Source organism: Alligator sinensis, unplaced genomic scaffold, assembly GCF_000455745.1.
Source record: "Alligator sinensis unplaced genomic scaffold, ASM45574v1 scaffold755_2, whole genome shotgun sequence".
Lineage (NCBI taxonomy): Eukaryota > Metazoa > Chordata > Crocodylia > Alligatoridae > Alligator > Alligator sinensis.
The window spans coordinates 1,256,019-1,274,764 of record NW_005841883.1 but is presented as its reverse complement, the minus strand read 5'-3'; the positions used below and the strand labels follow the sequence as shown (position 1 = coordinate 1,274,764).

Genomic DNA, 18,746 nt, shown 5'->3' with positions numbered 1-18,746 from the left:
TACATCTCGCTTCTAACAGCGAGTCCTACAGTCCTTATTCAGGCAAACACAAATGAAAGCTGCAATATTTGACCATTTCTCATTTTTTTTTACCGATAAAATGTCAACTAGGCCTGTGCAAATAGGGAAGTACAGTGGAGTCGCATTATATACGCATTTAACTTGCACGAATTCAACTATATGCGCTCAGCAAAAAAAAAGAAAAAAGAAAAATAACAATTTAAATAGTGCGGGTGATTCTGCTCACCATTCCGGTCCACTTCCAGGTCCTCCAGGGAGCACACTGAGGACCCCGCCCCCCCGGCAATCAGATCAGCCACAGGGGGACCCCGGATGCCCCCCAGACCCAGGAGGCACCAGTCGCCGAGCTGGGACCGGGTAATTTTGACTATACGCAATTTTCGCCTTACGCGCTGACTTTAGAACCTAACCCCTGCGTCAGATGGACTTCTCTGTATTTGATTTGGATTTGGACAATTTGGAGGACAGGGATTCAATTCAGAGATTTGGATCACTGTCCTGAATCGATTTGGCTGAATCAGCTTTGGAAGATTTGGTGCTGATTTGGGGAGATTTGGTGATTTGGAGAGAAAGGCACAGCCAGGCGGCTGCAGGTTCTCCTCTAGCTCTGCCTGCCTCTGCCCGGGTGGGGGGAGCCATGGGAGAAGCCCCCACGGCTGCCCTGCCCAGCCCCAGCACTTAAAAAAGCAACAACTCCGCATTCGCAGGAGCAGCGATTGGGGCCTCTGGTTGGTTGTGGCAGAACCCTCCTGCACAGCGCAGGGCAGTGGGGATCGGTCCCCCACTGCTTGGCACCCGTGCTGGAGCTGGCCCATGGTACAGATGCGGTATGGCTTGGCAGGGTGCTGCGCACTGCCTGGGAGCTGGGGCCACTGAGGCTGAGTGCTGCCAGGTTCCAGCTGACTGCTGGAACTGCCCGTTCCCAGGCAGTGCGCGGCACCCTGCCCCGCCGAGCTGCCCTGCCCCGGCCCCATGGGGCAGCTGCCATGTGGGTGCTAGGTGGGGGGGGGGAGCAATCCCTGCTGCCCCACACTGCCCTGCGCTGCATGGTTGGACTCTGCCGCAAGCCCTCAGAGGCCCCAGTCGCCGCTGACAGAGCCGGTGAGCACAGGGCTTTAAAAAAGAAGTGTTGGGACTAGGCTGGGCAGGGGGGGGGATGGGGCTGGGCAGGGTAGCCATGGGGGCGTCTTCCAAGGCTCCTCCAGCTGCACCTGCCTCTGTCCCCACAGGGAGAGCTGCGGGGGCTCTGCCCTGCTGCCACTTGCCCAACTGGCATGGAGGAGGGGGGGCATGATGCAGGCGCAGCTTGTTCTGGGCAGCAGCAGGGCATAGCCTCTGCTCCCTGCCATGCCTGCATCAGTGCTGGGAGTGAGGCCTCTGCCCTACAGCCACTTGCCAGCTGGCGCAAGGGGGGCACGGGTTGCGGGCAAGGCTATGCCCTGCTGCCACTTGCCCCCTTTTGCCTAGAGTGAGCTGCACCCACATCCCTCCCCTCTTCTCCCCACTCCCCAACCCGCCAGCTAGGCAAGTGGCAGCAAGGCAGAGCCGCCACACCCACATCCCACACACCCCGCCCCAGCTGAGCAGTTTGTCCCAACCCCAATCCCCACCTCCCCAACCTCAAGACTTACCAGCTGGAGGCAGCTGTGTCAGCTACCTGTTTAGTCTATGGCCGAATCTCCAAATCAGCTGAATCTTTTCCGAAGGTTTTCCAAATCGATTCAGATGCTTCTAATTGATTCAGAGTTTTTCCTTGGTCTCCCGATTCAATTTGGAGATTCGGTCCCTGAATCGAATCAGCTACCAAAGCTTCGCACAGCCCTAATGTCAACTCATTGCTTAAAAAAACAAATAATTTCTGAGTCTACTACCAAATTCTTAATTGCTCCCTATATGTACTGTTCAGGGACCTAAAAGTACCCAAAATAGCTCCACTTATTATAAATATATTTGTATATATCTTATGCGTTATTGGTTCCAAGGGAATTTTTTTTTGTTCAAAGACTTCATTCACTATTTGTTCCATATTTTAAATCAGCTTATTGACCATTCATATTTCAAGTTGATATAGTGAAGTTGGTAAACATACATACCTTGGGAAAGAAGCTTCTTTACTAAGATCTTTGTAAACTAGACGGTAGGACCAGAAAATGTTTTATTTTATACATTCTCAGAATTCAATAACTGTACTTCCCTGTGAAAAGAATTTTTGAGGGTTAGATCTTTTATTGGCCAACTATATGGTTGATCTATGCATAGGCAAACTTTTGGGTGTCACAGTACCTTCCCTGTATTTCCGTGTGGTTTCTAGGGCATGCAAACTAACTATAGAGTGAGGGATGTAACTGGCATTATTCAAGGTTACAAGTGGTATCACACTTTGTATCAGTGATACTCTAACTTTGGCCCTGCAGACCAAAAGAGTGGTGTGGGGCCAATGTGTGTGTTGAATCAGGTCCTGCACTGCCTCCACCCAGCCTGGTGACGGCATCAGGCCTGCGTGTGCCTTCCACTGCCAAATTGCTGGATTCATGGGGAGCTCTGCAGACTGGATGACATGGCTCTGAGGGCCAAATCTGGCCTACAGGCTGGGGGTTGAGCACCCCTGCCTTATACCATGTTTTACTAGCTTTAGGACCCTGGCAAGTGTTAAATTTATAGTGTGGTTAATGTATTAAGTATCTTATAAACAGTAACCCTATCACATGTTCAGCCATTTATTGGCAATATAAGAAGAAACTAGCCAAGAGATGTTCCACGTTATGCAGAACATCTCTGTGGATGATTTGCATGGTTCCTTAAAACGACTGTGTGACACCTGGGCTGCCCCCAAGTCATCCCAATACCTCTTTATGCTGACTATCAGCTGATTACTGGCATAGGAGGGTGGGGAGCAGCCTTGTCTCCATGCCAACAGTCTCCCCAGTGGGAGCTACCCAAGGGTCTGCAAGTGCCAGGTAGGGGAAAAGCCCATTAAGTTAATTGCGTGGAAGATCAAAGCTGAGCATCCAAACCCTCCTATGTAGGGCTACAGGGGCCTGCCTGTGAATTTGCTGCACAGGGGGATCACGTCCCCCCACATGCTTTGAACTTGCTGGTGCAGTTGGAGCCCCAGCTCTGCTTGCCCTACCTAGCAAGTAGAAAAGATATAACTGGGATCACATGGCCTGTCATGCATGCATGGCATAGCAGGATGCATGTTTGTTGCAATTAGGGAACAGTTCCCATTGCACCATTAAATGAATGTCTGCCAGGGACTTTGGCAGACAAGGTTCCTTGGGTGAATTTGATATCTTTTATTAGACCAACCCAAATAGTTGGAGAAAAGTTATTCAGCAAGCTTTTGGGTTCAAAAACCCTTCGTCAGGCTAAGGAAGTGTCAGCAGTTGGTGTGTGCTCTTCCTGGATGGAATGAAAAGTAAAGAAGCCAGGGGCTGGGCTGGGCTGGGGAGTCAGTTGCCAGGCAGATTATAATGTATCAAAAATCCAATGTCTATGTTTAGTCCATGATCTCTAGTATCCAGCAGGTTGATGAAATGGAGCTCATAGGCTCGTCTCTGGGAAGTGTTGTGTATGTTTCCCTTGAGGATCAGGACTGAGAGATTGGAGAGAAAGTGGCCCTCCTGTGAGAAATGTGCCCCCACCGGTACTTGGGTATTTCTGTCTTTGATAGATTTCCGGTGTGCGTTCATTCTGGTGCGCAGTTGGTGTCTCCTACATATTTTCCATCAGGGCATTTGGTGCATTGGATGAGGTATATTACATTTCTGGAGGTGCAGCTGTAAGATCCTGGGATGCTGATGTCTCTGTTGTGGGGTGTAGTAATAGTGGGGGTGGTGGAGATGTGTTGGCAGGTTTTGCATTTCTTGTCCTGGCACGGTTTGGATCCTTTTGGTGTGTTCTGGGGTTGAGGAAGTTTGCTTCTGGTGATGAGGTTGGCGAGGTTCGGTGCTTGTTTAAAGGCGAGGATGGGTGGCTCTGGGAAGATCTTTTTAAGAATAGGGTCTCTGTCTAGTATGGGTTGCCAGGGACTTTAAAACTTTTCTGTCATACTACCCATCTACAGTGAAATATGCATGTTACTAAAATCTTATAATTACATCTAATATTGGTGACATTAGTGATGCAATGGATCATAGGCGATCATCTTTTGAAGCCAAACTAGCTAATTTCAATTAGAACTTTTTAAAATTAGCACAGTATTGTTTGACTTCTTACAACTTCATCAGGTCATCCCAGTGATGCAACTGTAGAAGGCAAGTGATTTTGTCTTACTGCCTTAAACATGTAATAACTTAAGTTGGAGGAATGCAGAGTTTAATGTTAATACCACTGCTCTGCTCTCAACAGCTGTTGGATTGTTTTTCTTTCTTTAAACATCAGAGTTGACATTTGGTGCCAATGGAAATTAGCAAAGCAAAGCTCTCAGCACACCTGGAGACAATAGTTGAACATGCATTTAGGGCTGCCTGATATCTTCCTCCTAAACAGAAGACAAGTTTGGCAAAAATTGCTACTGGAAATAAAAGACAAAATGCCATATATGGGTTCTGGTATTAAGGGATAACCAGCTTCTTAAAACATTTTAATTAGAATTTTAGATTTGTGAAGTTTCCATGAAACGAACATTTCTTAGTACCGCAGGCCTTGGGCAACCTTCTAAATATTCTTTTTTTTAACCTTAAGAGGTTAATGTAAAAAAAAAAATGCAATCTTATTTTTGTGCATCTATGTCTTAAGCAGATAGGCTTAAACTTTTTAAACTGTGTAGTTATGGTACTGGTTTGCCAGTTACAAAAATAAACAGTAAGTAAAACTGGAGTTCACTCAGAGTGGCAACACAAAAGACACAACAGTTGGTAACGTAACCACTTCTTAATAAGCTGGTGTTGAAAGAGCCGTCAGCAACTGCTTTGAGTAAAACATAGTAATAGATATAATGATGCAACTAAATATTTTTGACAAAATATCTTTTTTCAAATATTATTTGCCTCTAATGGTTCACAGCTAGAATATACTAGTTTATTGAATCTGACAGCAGTTACAATATCCTTGTCAGTATATCATCAAATAGCAAATGCCTCTTCCAAGTTATAATAAAAAGTTAAAAAAAAATAAAGTCCTTCTAATTACTAGTGCTAGAACACTAGGCATCACAGATACAATGTCATTAAGGGTCCTGAAGAATAATGAAAATAAATGGATCCTTGATTCCCCTTTTTTCTCCTTCTATCCGCTAAAAAGTCCAATTTTTACTCAGTCAAGGCACAAGTTAGTCATCTTGGGCTGAGTAAGGATTACAAGAAGTCTTGGCACAAAGGTGCCAACACATTTTTAAATTGTTAAAAATAAACAAACTGTGTAGCTAAATTCTCTCTTTATTCTCCTTCCCTTAATCATCAGTGTCTTTTGCTTAAATTATTTGAAGATCACCGATTATTGCCAGAACATATTTGGAACAAATGTGATGAGTGAAAATCTCTAATCTACAAGTGTGAAATATATATTTTTATAGCAGAGTGGGAAGGAATCTATTAACAACATATGTTAAATTCTGATTAGTGCCATGGATCTCACAGAAAAACAGCACTTTCTGTATGGGATATACAAAATAAAAATAAACCTACTCAGTAGCTCATGGATTAGCACTACATATGTTTGCTAGTTCCAGTTTTCAGAGTAAACTTAAGTCTTAGATATCATTAGAAGTAAAATGACAGTATTTTCTAATTTAGGGGAAAGTAAGGAAGAATATAACTGCTGGCTGTACTAAACTGTAGGGTATGGCTGTTGCTGTAGAACAGAGTGAAATGGATATCATGAAGCAAATGGAAAACAAGTTGAAGAAGAAAAGAACTGGGAGTTATACCTGCACTACTAATTATACCTATGTCCCTATTGTTAAAAAGTAGAGGAGCTCCCATTGTTCAACCCAACTGCTCAGCTGACAGTTTAGAGATCCTCCCCCTGTATCCTTTCTGTTTCCTCTGTTAGGTTGGTATAATCAGCCTTGTTTATGACCTGCAACCTGCTTAAAGTTTGTTCAGAATTTTAGACTCAACTACAGGGGAGGGGCCACATTTCAATTAATGACCTCCAAACCTAGTATTTAATTTACTTAATATTTTAAGCTTACTATGTTACATAAAAATACTTGGGGGAAGGACTTAGAGGTGACAGGTTGGTTTATGCAACAATACATAAGAATAATGAGTTCTTCTGTCCAACACCCTAACAGTGCAAGGTTGTCCACTTAGACCTTGTACTGGAAATAATTCCAGCAGCAGAGAAAATGGATGTTTAATTGATTTTGTAAGACATTAAAGCTTTGTGATAATTTTTATACTCATTTTCTGGGAAAGGAGAGTGAGTGGTTCTCCAACTTCTAAGAAGAAGTTGTTGTTATGCAAACTCTAGTTAGCTCTACATACTTACGGCATGTAAATTGCAAAGAAATATCCCCCATATAGGCTGCAGTTAGCTGGTCTGAAAATATGCTAGAGGAGAGGAGTAACCATTTAACTTCGCCTTTTTTACAGCAGAATTATGCTGAATTTGTATCCTATTACTGAGATTCTTTGGTGATGGCTAAACGTGTTGGGTTCTGAGTATTTAGACTATAATATGGTATGGTCTGAGGACTATTATTTATAAGGTAATGTATTAGGTTAATTTTTGAGACATTTCTACCAATTCCCTAGCTATAAAAAGATAGTTTTAATAAATGTATGCGATTAAACCATTCTTCTATAGTCATTATGTCAGCTATTCTTTAAATCTTCAGTTTGGAGTGGAGCCCCACCCCACTATTGAGACATCACATCAAGGTTCTATAGCGATATAATATTCCATTAGATATATATTACTATATAGTATTTTAAATGGGCTAACTTTACCATGTTTTGCAATAAAAGTCGGTGATGTTTCTTAAAAAGTATAGACTCAGTGCACTGTAGCTTAGCATTTCTAGGAAATGGAATATTCCATCTTCCAATAAAATCTACAGTGAACTGTTCTTCTAAGACTATCATCATTTGCATTGTAACCAGCAAGCACCTCCATGACTACTAAAGCAAACTGGTGTTGTGGAAGCTCACTTCCTACTTGAGTTCATACCCTAATATGCTAAACTTTTAGATAAAAGATTTATTAAAGAAAAAAAGGTGAACAGGTCCAAAATAATTTAGTCCAGCAAACAGTACATCTCTAGGTCTCAATAAAACATTATTTTTAATTCACTCCATTTTCTTTAAATAGTCCTCTTTGGTCTAGTCTTAATTCAAATTTGTAAGCCTGCCAAAAGCAAGAAAAATAACTTATTTTAGTTTCAGATTAGTTAAGTGTGAGGTTGTTTTGCTCCCCTTTTTCTTTATAAATATGCATACAGGTTACTATTCCACAAATACAAAAGATAGAAATGATTGCTCTCAGATACAAAACAGATGAAGAGTCTTCTAGAAGGCTACTTCCTTTCAGATGCCATTCTGTAGATTGTTATCTGGGGACTTCCAAAAGCTTGAGAGTTCTGCAAAGTACCCTTTAAAATTCTCCTGTCATCCATTTTCATGCTCCAACATCAGAGGTTGCTGCTGAATATCTGTAGGAATATAGCTTGTTGTCTGCTCCTCCACTTAACAGCAACTGTAGTGTGAAAAAAGAAGTTGTGGCAAATCGAGTTTTGGTATCTGAACAACATCTAAGCTTTTTATTTAAAAATAATATTAACAGGTTATGTCCTTCCTCTGAAATTGAATGTGAGGAGTAACGAACAATGGTTGTGTGTACACAAGTGACAATCCTCCCCGCCTCTAATTTAAATGGCTCAACAGCATAAATAATGGTTTACACCTTACCTTCCTTTTGAAAGTAATTAAGGAAAGATGCAGCTTATGTAAACATTTTCTAAATCTGTATTGGTTTGCCACAATTTACTCTCCAAAGAATGAGGCCATTGAAACTGTGGCAAAGAATTTCTTTTGTCTGTATTGGCTATATACAAATGCACACAGGAACCCTGCCATAAAGTTCAGCCCAAAGGATAATCTTTTCTTCCACTTTCACATGCCTGACAATGTTCCACAGAAGGGGTAGAGCTCCTAGTAAGGGTGCTATATACGGATGAGTCTTGGCAGCCTCCATAGTCTCTGGAGTAGCAAACAGTGCTTCAAGGTAATACATTTTCATCATCAGACATATCATTGTGAATGGCTGCTGCTGTGACTTTTCTACCATTTCTTGGCTTTGTCCTACTAATGTTTTGGCAGATCTCCCACATTATTCCATGGAGGGGAGAAAGGGAACCATATGATAGTGATGTAGGGGAAAAATGGTTATGTAATAGCAGCACATACTGTCCATTCCTAGACCATCATTATACAAGTAAGGCTCTCTCTACTTTCTTCCATCCCTCATAAAAGAGAGGAAAGTATGGCCCAGCACACACAGGTGTATGTTTCCAGTTACAAAAATACATTATAACTGCCTAATTTAAAATTAAATATCAGCCTTATAATTAGTACGTTTCTCACCCAGAACACATGCACTCTTAAAAGGAATAAAGTCCTGTTCTTTAAGTTCTTACCCCAGCTTCAGTCCAGTCCACACACAAAACCTTGTCTTCATGAGCAGCCAAGTCATAGAGAGGAGCCTTGCAACTGATAATTAGACAATTTGGCAATTTAGATAAAAAGATAATTTAGCATCTTAATTCTTTTCATAAATTTATATCATATATAGACTTGTTTATAATATATATTAAGTTGTTTCTCACACAGAAAATAACTAGGATGCTATTAAAAGAGTAGACATTTAAAAGATAATTGTTTTTCCACAGAAATTAGTGGTAAAAAGTACTAGTCATGTGCTGGTTATTCAACCACTAAATTCAGAAGTCAGCTGTTCCAGATGCTCTCTCATATCTCTAGAAAATTGTGTCTGCACGAGAAAACTAAATCATCAATGACAGACCATAGGGACAAGATACCAGTGGTGCAGTCAGTACAAGACATAATTTGTTTCCAGTTTTGCCCCATGTGTGTTCTGTCTTTGTATTTCACCATTACAAAGCTGAACTGCTTTCTGGGTTCTCAGCCAATGGTTTTCAGCAGCTATCTAAAGCAGTGGCTCATAGGAAATTTTGAACAGCCTTCTGGAAGCCTGGAGGAATTGTGGAATAAGAGGGACAGTTCCCAAGAGGCTCTGAGTAGTGGTATTATCGCCTTGTTTCTTCTCAAAATGGAAGCCAGGAACAAACACTTATCCCATGTTTCTTCCTTACCAATGATTTTGAATAATTGGCTGTTATGCAATACTTGAGAATTATAGTCACTGGGAAGAAACAGGAGAAGAAAGTTATCTGTTCTTTTGATGAATAAGTCCTGTTACTACTGCATCACCCTAAAAAACTGAAAGCTCAGATCACCATGGAAAAATTGGCAATAGTTCTATGGTGGTTAACTACCCCAGTTAGATACAAGTGAAGTAGAGCACCATTTAAGATCTGAAAAAAGTCTTTACTGTTATGTGGAGATATGTATGGTAACATGAACAGCAGACACATACAGGCAGGTCTATGAAGTCTGAGACACCACCTCTAACACAAAGCAGATTACTGTGAGTGTTGATCACCGCCCTCCTATGTCCCTACAAGGAAATGCAGAAATATTTTCACCTGCCTGTACCTAGTTAAATGAGATTATAAGGTACACAGCCTTTTTAAAAAAAAAAAAATAAAAGACTTGATTATGCACTCAAATCATAGGCTATTTGGTTCCCTTTGACACTTCCCCTTTCAAGCTTAATTTAGACGTCTCGCTTCTGCACATCTCAAGATACAAACCAACCTCTCCTTGCAGACGAGTCTCATGAAATGTCTATAACGTGGAGCAAGTCAAACTGTATGTAATGTTAAGCTCTTCCTGAAGTGAGAGAGAGAGCATGTACTACTCCTAAAAATCTTGTTGGAATAGCAACATTGATTCCCTGATTCTCAAACCTACTAGCAATTTTGTTAATGAAACCTCCCCGCCAGTCTCATTAATTCAATTTTTATTGTCATAAAAATCCTGTGTTGGAAGATAAGATACCTGATAAGAATGGCAAGACAGATTTGGCATGCACTAGATAGAAGTGCATCTTGCCCTCCACTATACACCTGTTCTCCAATTGCTTCAGGCATTTCATAAACTGCAGGAGAATCTCCACTTAGCTGCCTGGTATATTTTCAATGTATATTAAACTACTTGAACCTGCAAGTGTTATCTGTGAATGTGTCAAGAACATTTTTTACCTCCTTGTGTCCCATAGCTTGACAACGTTGTCTAGAGAGCCTGAGATCAGCTGTTGCTCATGTGTTGGGGACCACTTAACAGACATGACCCAACCAGTGTGAGAGGTCAGAGAAAGGAGAACCAAGGAGCCGTCTGGACAGAGAAACAGAAATTCTGTAAACCCCGACTTTAGATTTCCACAACAGGTCAGTTTATGATCCTTACAAGATACAGCAAGACAGTAAAGATTAATGTATATGAGTTTTGGGTAATTATTTTTGCTTTTAGCATTCCACATGAACTTTTCAGAGAAAAGCCAGAGATATTAAAACAAAGACGTAAAAGCAATATAAGCTCCTATAGAGAGAACAAGAAACCAAAACTCATCATGTTGTTATTATTATACAGAGATTATCTTCATTTTTGAAGGATTTCTTTGAAAAGTAATGAACAACTCAAAGTATTAGGATTGGGATAAGAGAGTCTTATCTCTAGATAATATGTTTAAATCTGGCCTATATTTGTATAAACTAAATAGAATTTCTGTCTATGAAATGAATATGGTAATCTCAATCTATATCCTGAATTGCAATGACTGGCAACCTTATGAGACTCTGTGAGAAATCTAAAAATGGACAGATACGGGATCAGCTGCGCTTGCACTTCTAAAAAAGGTCCCTCCTACTGAAGACTTAGACATGCCAGCAAGACAGTTGCATTTATTTTATAAATAGTAACTTTAGGTTTCACAGCTGTTACTTAGATAACTTTTAAGATTAAATAGGGGGAAAATAACATAAAAGAAAGATTAGATTAGTTTTCCAAGGTAACTTCTAAGAAATGAAAAAAGCATGGACCAAAAGACAAAGAGCATAAATAATATGAAAAACCAAGCAAGTACAAGCTACTACTCTGGTCAGCAGGGAAGGAATGATGGCTTCTCACCACTTGGTACAAGCATGCTCCCATGACTGTAGGTTATGGTACGTAGCAGACCCTAGTTCATACAGCTTTCCCCAGCCTTCATTGTTCCTGTCATATTTTAGCTAAATGGTATTCATGCTCAGAAAACCCTACTACATGCAATATCAAACTTAAATGTACATCTCTTGAAACAAATTAAATGGAGACAAATTAGAGAGTGCAGAATGTCAATGTTCCTTCAGTTTACCTTTGCTGCGGGGATCCCACAGTCTGATATGTCTGTCAGAGCTCCCAGATGCGAGACGCCGACATAGTGGTGAGTAGGAGATAGAGTTAAACACTTTATTTCCTGTCTGCATAAGAAAAATTCAGCTATGAAATAGGACCAACTCTTCATCCTTGTAAAAGTTCTTAATCTAATCTGAGATGAGTTACAGCAGACAGGAATTTGTCAAAAAATCCTATCAGCTTCATGCATTGGATACTGTATCTCACCAAAGTTGATTTGAGACCTCCTGTTTCAACATCCCATATCTTAATTGTGTGGTCCCATGATCCACTGCATATTTCTTCAGCATCTGACCACAGCACAGAGGAGATGGCTTCTGTATGACCAGAAAGGGTTGCCATGGGAGTCTATAAATTAAGGATGAGAAAAAAACCTGGATTAGTTAAAAGGAGAAAAGCCGATTATTTCATTAATGTTAATGTAAATTCAGTGGCAGAAATTCCAACAGAAACTTTTCTTCAGATATATTTAGCAAAAGAGAAACTGATAATGTCATGCTTTTCAACTGAATTTCCATGCAACTTCTAACTTAACCATACCCTTGTCAGTCCAAGTTGTTCAGTTTTCTGCTTCTTTCTTGGTCTGTTTGTTGCTTCTTCCACTTCATCCTCTTCATCTGTAGGTACTATGACAGAAACAAATCCCAGAGCTTTAATAAATCAAGCTGAAGAATGTTTCTATCTAAGTTGTTATATGTCCCCATGACCACAGAATCTACTAGCCCTCCAGATATGAATGTATTTATGCTCAATACTCCTAGATTAGTATTGTTGCTTTACACATGGTACACTTAAAACAAATGGATTGTGACCTTTCCAAAATCCCAGCTGAATTCCTTAATAAAGCTATCCTTCCTCATAGAAAAACTCACAGTACATCCATCCTATATTGCATGTGTATTCACTATTTTAAAATTGAAAGTACACAAACAGACAGCAGACACACTTTTAAAGATACAGGCTAAATATAAACAGGTATTATGAAAGGAAACAGTGACAGTCAGTTGGAGTAGGGAACCTGGATAGGTATCTTATATTTCTGAGAGAGGATCAGCTTAGTGAGATTATCCCACAATTCAGGATGCAAATAAAAGAATAGGAAGGGAGAGGTAATAACTGCAAGACTTCAAAGCTGATTAAATGCTAAAATGTGTCAAAAATATTTTGGGAATGGAGGGGGAAATAAAAAAAGAAAACAGCTGTAGGCAGCTATCAGCCACATGATAGCTAAGGACATGTGCACACGAACAAATTATCAAGAGGTAAAAAACGGATAGGACTTTACAAAGCATCAGATGCTTTATGATAACCACCTGTGTGCATGTTCCCACTGTGGTAGACAGAAGCTAAACTTGAGTAACTTGGCCCTCAATGGGTACATCTACACATGATGCTATGTTGCTATAGCGATGTGCTACCTCAGAGTAACTACAGCAAAAGCCGTGTTATCCGGCACTTTATCAACTGGAAAGCTCCACTTACTGGCATCTGAGAGAGTTGGCAAAAGCAAAACCGGAAGTCCCACTTCCGGTTTCACCGCCATGAGCCGAGTTCTTCTTTTTCTTCACTTCACTACTTCTTCAGCCCACGGCAAAGCAGCCTGCGCGGGGCCCCATTCCCTGTCCCGGCACACTGATGCCAAGGAGTGCACCAGACGGTGCATATTTGATTAACTGGCATATCTGATTAACCAGCATCCCCCATTCCTGGGGGATGACAGATAACAGAGCTTTTGCTGTAGTGTGTATGCACATCCAACTAGTACTCCGATGAGTGTTAAGACAGCATGCTCTTTGGCTAAACTGTGACATCTGTATATGGATAAAAGCCATAATCTGTTTAAGGTGACCAAATGTCCACTATTGCAGGAAAAGCAGCAAATAAATTATTAAAACAAGGGGAGCACCAATAAAGATTTTCTTGGCCGATACCGATGGCCATATCAGCCAATACCGATCTGATAGCCGATTTACAGGAATGCAGCTGGGCAGCCTGGAGAGCAGCATCCAGCTGGTAAGTCTGTGGGGGAAAGGGGCATGTGGGGGGGGGTACAGATCGAGGCCCCCACGATGAGGGACAGAGTGGGGTGGGGGCTGGGGCAGGCACTGCCCAGCCAAGGCAGTGAATGCGACCCTAGGGCAGGGCGCAGCTCTGAACGGCTAATCCAGGGAGTGTAGGTGAGGCATGCAGGGCATGTGCTCCCTCAGATTTGTGCTTGGGGTGAGGGTGGGCTGCCCGCTGTAGGCTCAGGGCCAAGGGCTGGGTGGAGGGGCTGGAAGCACTCCCAGCAGGGTTGCATTCACTGCCCTGGTTGGGCATCACCTGCCCCTGCCCCACTCCCTCCGAAGCCCCTTCCCCCCACAGACTTACCAGCTGGATGCTGCACTCCAAGCTGCCCAGCTGCATTCGTGGCCGTATGCATGTGTGCAGCTGCATGCCTGCATGCGGCATTTATCAGTGCCATTATCGGCTAAACCAGCCAAAAAAAGCCAATTGGCAATAATGTTAATTTTCCTGTTATCAGTGCCGATTCAATATGTGATTGATACATTGTTGTATCTCTAATAAACTCCTATGAATTTCACATATAACTTCTGGTTAAACTCTGCAAGCTCCACTTCTTTCTAGCTATCATTCTGTAAAAATATTAGAGTCCAGAATATGTTTAAAGTCAACGGTTTTATCTTGAGAAAAGAAATGCATATATACACAGTAATCATGCCAGGACATTTTGCCGGGTTAGAAAATAGGGAACTTCTTGGTTTAGACACAGCTGAGCACAGTACTCAGTCCTGGAACACACGGACTTAATATCTGGTTAATGCTTGCTACCTTGCACAAATCTACCTCTTGCAATTTTCTCCCCCACATTGCAAGAGATACCTCTCTTGTCATGGTAGATTTGTCAAATTAAGATTCAGTGACTTCATTTTACTAGTTATCTTTTTGTTATTATGGTTAACAATTTGTTGTAAATATAAATACAAACATCATACTACTGATATGTTAGGAATCAGCATACGGAGAGAAACCATATGGACAAGGAACAGGTCCCAGAATGTTTTTTCATTTTTTGCAAAACTGTCAGGAAGGGGCTACACAATCCAATGCAAAATGGATGAAAGGGGTAGTCTTTTTAACTCATTCTGTTCTTTCTACATTAACCTAACTTATTTTTTCATCAGACCACCAAAGAAGATAAATAGTGCTCAAAGTTTATATTTTATGATTTAGCTTTTGCCACTTCACTGAGATTGTAGCATAATGCTTTGAAGTTCCTGTTAAAACTGAAATCTATATCACAATCCAAGTGCAGCTATTGTTGCTCCAAAATAATCTACATTAAAAAAAATTAGACCCTGGCAAAAACATATACAGCCATGCTTAAGTTTATTACCATGAATATAAAGAATTTCACTGAAATCAATCATCACCACAATAGCAAACTTAAGCATATCTATAAGAGTTTCCAGAATTGGGGCCTCAGATTTACTGGGGCTGTTGACAGATCTTAATCCACAAAACAGCTCAGAAGCAAATAAACTACAATAACCAAAGTTAAATACAAAACCAGGCATTTCTTACATTCTAAATGAAAGTTATATACAAGCTATAGCATTTGAAAATATGACTTTCTGGTGTAATTGAATAATTAGTTGTATCATATTTTAAAGAGCTAGGGCTTTTTATATAACTCACCTGAAAGAAGCTGACATTTTCACTTAGATTTGTTAATAAAAGAAAAAAGTTAAATATTCACTTTCAGTTTTTACAGAGCTTTCAGAATTATTTTAAAATTCAAGATGGCAAGAATTCTGGAGAAGGTTTAGTAATAAATCTTACCTGCAGACCAGATTTTTAACATCTTATCCCAAGATCCACTGCAGAACTAGATAAATAGAAATGTCTATTAAAAAAATATAAAAATCCAACTAGCTCTCAGAAGCCATAGGAAGTAATCCTGCCACAAAATGTTCACCCATACATTTTATTGTACGATGAATCAAAAAATGGATGAGTTGCCCTGGACTCTTCTCTTTTCACTCCTAAACAAGGCTGTGCAATTAGTTCATTTTTTGGATTGGCTGCCAAATCAAAAAGCACAAACACTTTGGTTCAGATTGGACTAGAAGTAACTTTTTTTTGAAAAAACAAAACCTGAATAAGACTTCATTTCACTTGACCTAAATGTTACATTCATTTTAGTGAATCCCCACAGACTCCAGGGAAGGAAAATGGTGCAGTTTGAACCAATGTTTCATTATATCTTTCAGGTATGTATCCAAATCACTTGGATAGGAAATATTCTGATACGGGTGTTCCACCATGCCTCCTGTTTGAGCTGCTCCAATTTGTATACCTTATTTCCCAATAAGCCAGGGGCGGGCAATTATTTTGGGCAGAGGGCCGCTTACTGAGTTTTGGCAAGCTATCGAGGGCTGCATGATAGGCAGCCAGGGGCAGATAAATATTAATTTTCTTAATTTTTTAGGGGCCCCACGGACCGGCCTGGCGGGCCACATTTTGCCCACCCCTGCAATAAGCAGCAAGTCAGGGTGAGTGTTTCCCTGGCCTGGTGGTTAGGACACAGGTTAAAAGCGAGATACCTGGGTTTCAGCCTTAATCCCATAAATCTGTATTTGAATTATTGGCATAAAGTAGAGCAGTGGCGATGGAGAGAGTGAGAGCTCTGCTAATCCTGAATATTGGAACCTGGTGGTTAAGAAACTCTTTTGGGAGGTGGGTTCAATTCTCCTCACCCAGAAGGGAAAATTTAACCTAAGACCCCTACAGACAGGGTGCAGTGCTGTAGCTAGTGGATAAGATGAATGATCTTCTTTTTCTCCTCCCAGTTTTGTGAAAAACTTTCCCCATCTGAATCCATTTAGTAAATTTGGGTAAAATTCACAAATAATTCCAGTACAACAAAACATGTATTTTCTAACAAAAATACTATACACTGAAAATATTTTGCACAGCTCTACTCCTAAAAGCCCAATTAACTGCGTAACTCAATAAAGCAGTGTCAATATCTGAAGCTACCTTCAGATTGTATGTGCAACACTGGGAACTATGCAAGTCTTTCCAATATAGCACATTTTTACATCAAATGCTATGTTATCACTAATTTATAAAAGTCTTGGTATCTCCCATTAATGCACAGACATATACTAACAGGATGCATTTCCAATCCTTGATAATATACAATGATCAATATGTATGCAGATAATAAGAAAGTGTATATGTATGCAATCTACACACAACACGTAGGTCACTAACTCAACAAAGACCTTCCCCTGCAAATAACTTACTTTTGTTCTTGTACAGTCAACAGCAATAGAGTCAACACTTCCAGCATGTCCTCTGCAGCAATGCAGGGCTTGCACTTTGTTCCTTTCTATATTCCACTCCCATAGCAGGATAGTCTGATCCATAGATGCACTAAGTAGCAGGCATGACAAACTATCTGAGGAAGGAAGAAAGCAAATACTCCTATATAAATCCACTTACAGCAGTCTTTTTAAAAAACTTTTACAGAATGTATAGAAATGACCCAATGTAAGACTCTAAATTTGTAAGTACCATGAAAAGTGCCCAGAGTTAATTTTTAGCAGTATTTAAACAGTTAAACAATTATTAGAAGATATGATCATTTTTAAAAATATGGCTTTTGACTTCATAAAGGGATTGCATTAATGAGGTGATTATTCAGTTTCTAACTTATGACCAAGGTTCCTGGTTTTCTCAGTTTAAAAATTGTAAATTCTCTGCAACAAACAAACAAACAAACAAACAAACAAACAAAAAACCCAAAAGAGAGAGAGAATTGTAAATTCTCAGATTAAAAAAAAAACTCAAAATCCATGATTAAAATGAAACACCACTATATATATAGGTAGCAATTGAACACAATGTTTTATTGATATATTTATAATTTTAAAGCAAGTTGGAAGCCTACCAGTGCCTCAGTCACTATAATAAAATAAATTCTAAGTACCTATACATTTTGGTATTTGATTTTGGGTTTTTTTTATCATGGAAAATCAGAGCTCCCCCTTCCCCCTTCAGTCACCAGGATATAGGTCCAGGTCCCTCACTCCCAAGCCACAGCCCCCAGCCCTGCTGGTGCCCCCCACTGCCCACCCACAGTAACCCTACAGCCCCCAGCCCTGCCAGAGGGGGCTCCCAGCTGCCAGGGCTATGGGGCCAGGGACCCAGGTCCGCAGCCCTTTACAGCAGCGCCCAAGCCCTGGCTGTTGCCTGTGGGAGCCGGCAGCTGCTGCAGTGGAGCAGAGCACAGGTCTTAGCTCCCCTTCCCTCTCCTCCATGGGTATTATGGCTGGAGCAGAGCCCGTGGTGGGGGGTGAATGAGGTCTGCAGGCTTGAGCTCCCTGCCCTGCTGCCCTCTGCCTGGGGCCTCTGTGGCCCAGTGGGTAAGACCCGGTGCATCATGGCAGAGCAGGCCAGGGAAGCTTGGTACTGCCACGGCGAGGCGCCCCCTGCCCACCTGGGAGCAGCAAGGGGCACAACTCTATGCCACCACCCCTGCTGCTGCCAGGAGGGCCAGAGGCACCTTGCCATGGTGGTATGGGGCTTGCAGCAGCAGCACTGAGCCTTCCTGTCCAGCCCTGCTGTGGAGGGTCCTACCCACTGGGCCATGGAGGCCCCAAGGGCAGGGCAGCAGGATGGGGAGTCCAAACCTGCAGTGAGCAGTCCACCCCTGCCCTGTGCACAGATCTGGGGGGCACATACCCCTCTGACCCCCTTGGAAATGCATTCAGTGGCAGGGAGCCAGCCTCCTGGCCCTCCAGATGAGGCCCACAGCCCCATCCCACTCCCTGCCCAGGACCTGTGGCTGCACATTCTAGCCCCAGCCCCAAGCTTCATGCACTGCCTAGGATGGGCAGCATCCCCAGCCCTGCCCAACTCCCTCCCTCCCTATAGGGTCCTCAATTCCACCCCCACCTGCCACATGCATGTGTGAGCATGCACAAGACACCCCCTAACTGACCACCCTCCTCCTGCTCTCCTCAGCCCCTTGCAGACAGGACTCTGCCAGCCTGCAGAGAGCTCTTTGCAAAAGTGGAAAAATCTGTGTGTTTCTCTGTTAAAATGAAAAATTTGCACTATTCTCAGCTGAGAGAGAAAAATAGGTGGTTTTTTCCTGTGGGAAACTGAAAACCCGGATCTCTGCTTATAACGCAGTGCTTACAATAACTATAAGCATCGAAGGTTTGTTTGGGT

The 18,746-nt window shown here is 41.7% G+C and overlaps 1 protein-coding gene across 2 annotated transcripts in view; it reads right to left on the bottom strand.

The window, feature by feature from the left end:
* Positions 1–4,563: 4,563 nt before the first annotated feature.
* Positions 4,564–18,746, bottom strand: part of WDR12 (WD repeat domain 12) — a 21,811-nt gene continuing 7,628 nt past the window's right edge. Inside the window, exons 6-13 of one of the 2 annotated variants that reach the window (XM_006017654.2) lie at positions 16,814–16,968; positions 15,345–15,390; positions 12,042–12,127; positions 11,709–11,849; positions 11,461–11,566; positions 10,310–10,442; positions 8,603–8,675; positions 4,564–7,662 (exon numbers count right to left, since the gene is read on the bottom strand). In XM_006017654.2, the coding sequence (XP_006017716.1) occupies positions 7,585–7,662; positions 8,603–8,675; positions 10,310–10,442; positions 11,461–11,566; positions 11,709–11,849; positions 12,042–12,127; positions 15,345–15,390; positions 16,814–16,968 (818 nt within the window). In that variant the 3' untranslated portion in view covers positions 4,564–7,584. The remainder of the gene's footprint in view (positions 7,663–8,602; positions 8,676–10,309; positions 10,443–11,460; positions 11,567–11,708; positions 11,850–12,041; positions 12,128–15,344; positions 15,391–16,813; positions 16,969–18,746) is intronic. The other variant, XM_025196682.1, reaches the window with a different exon arrangement.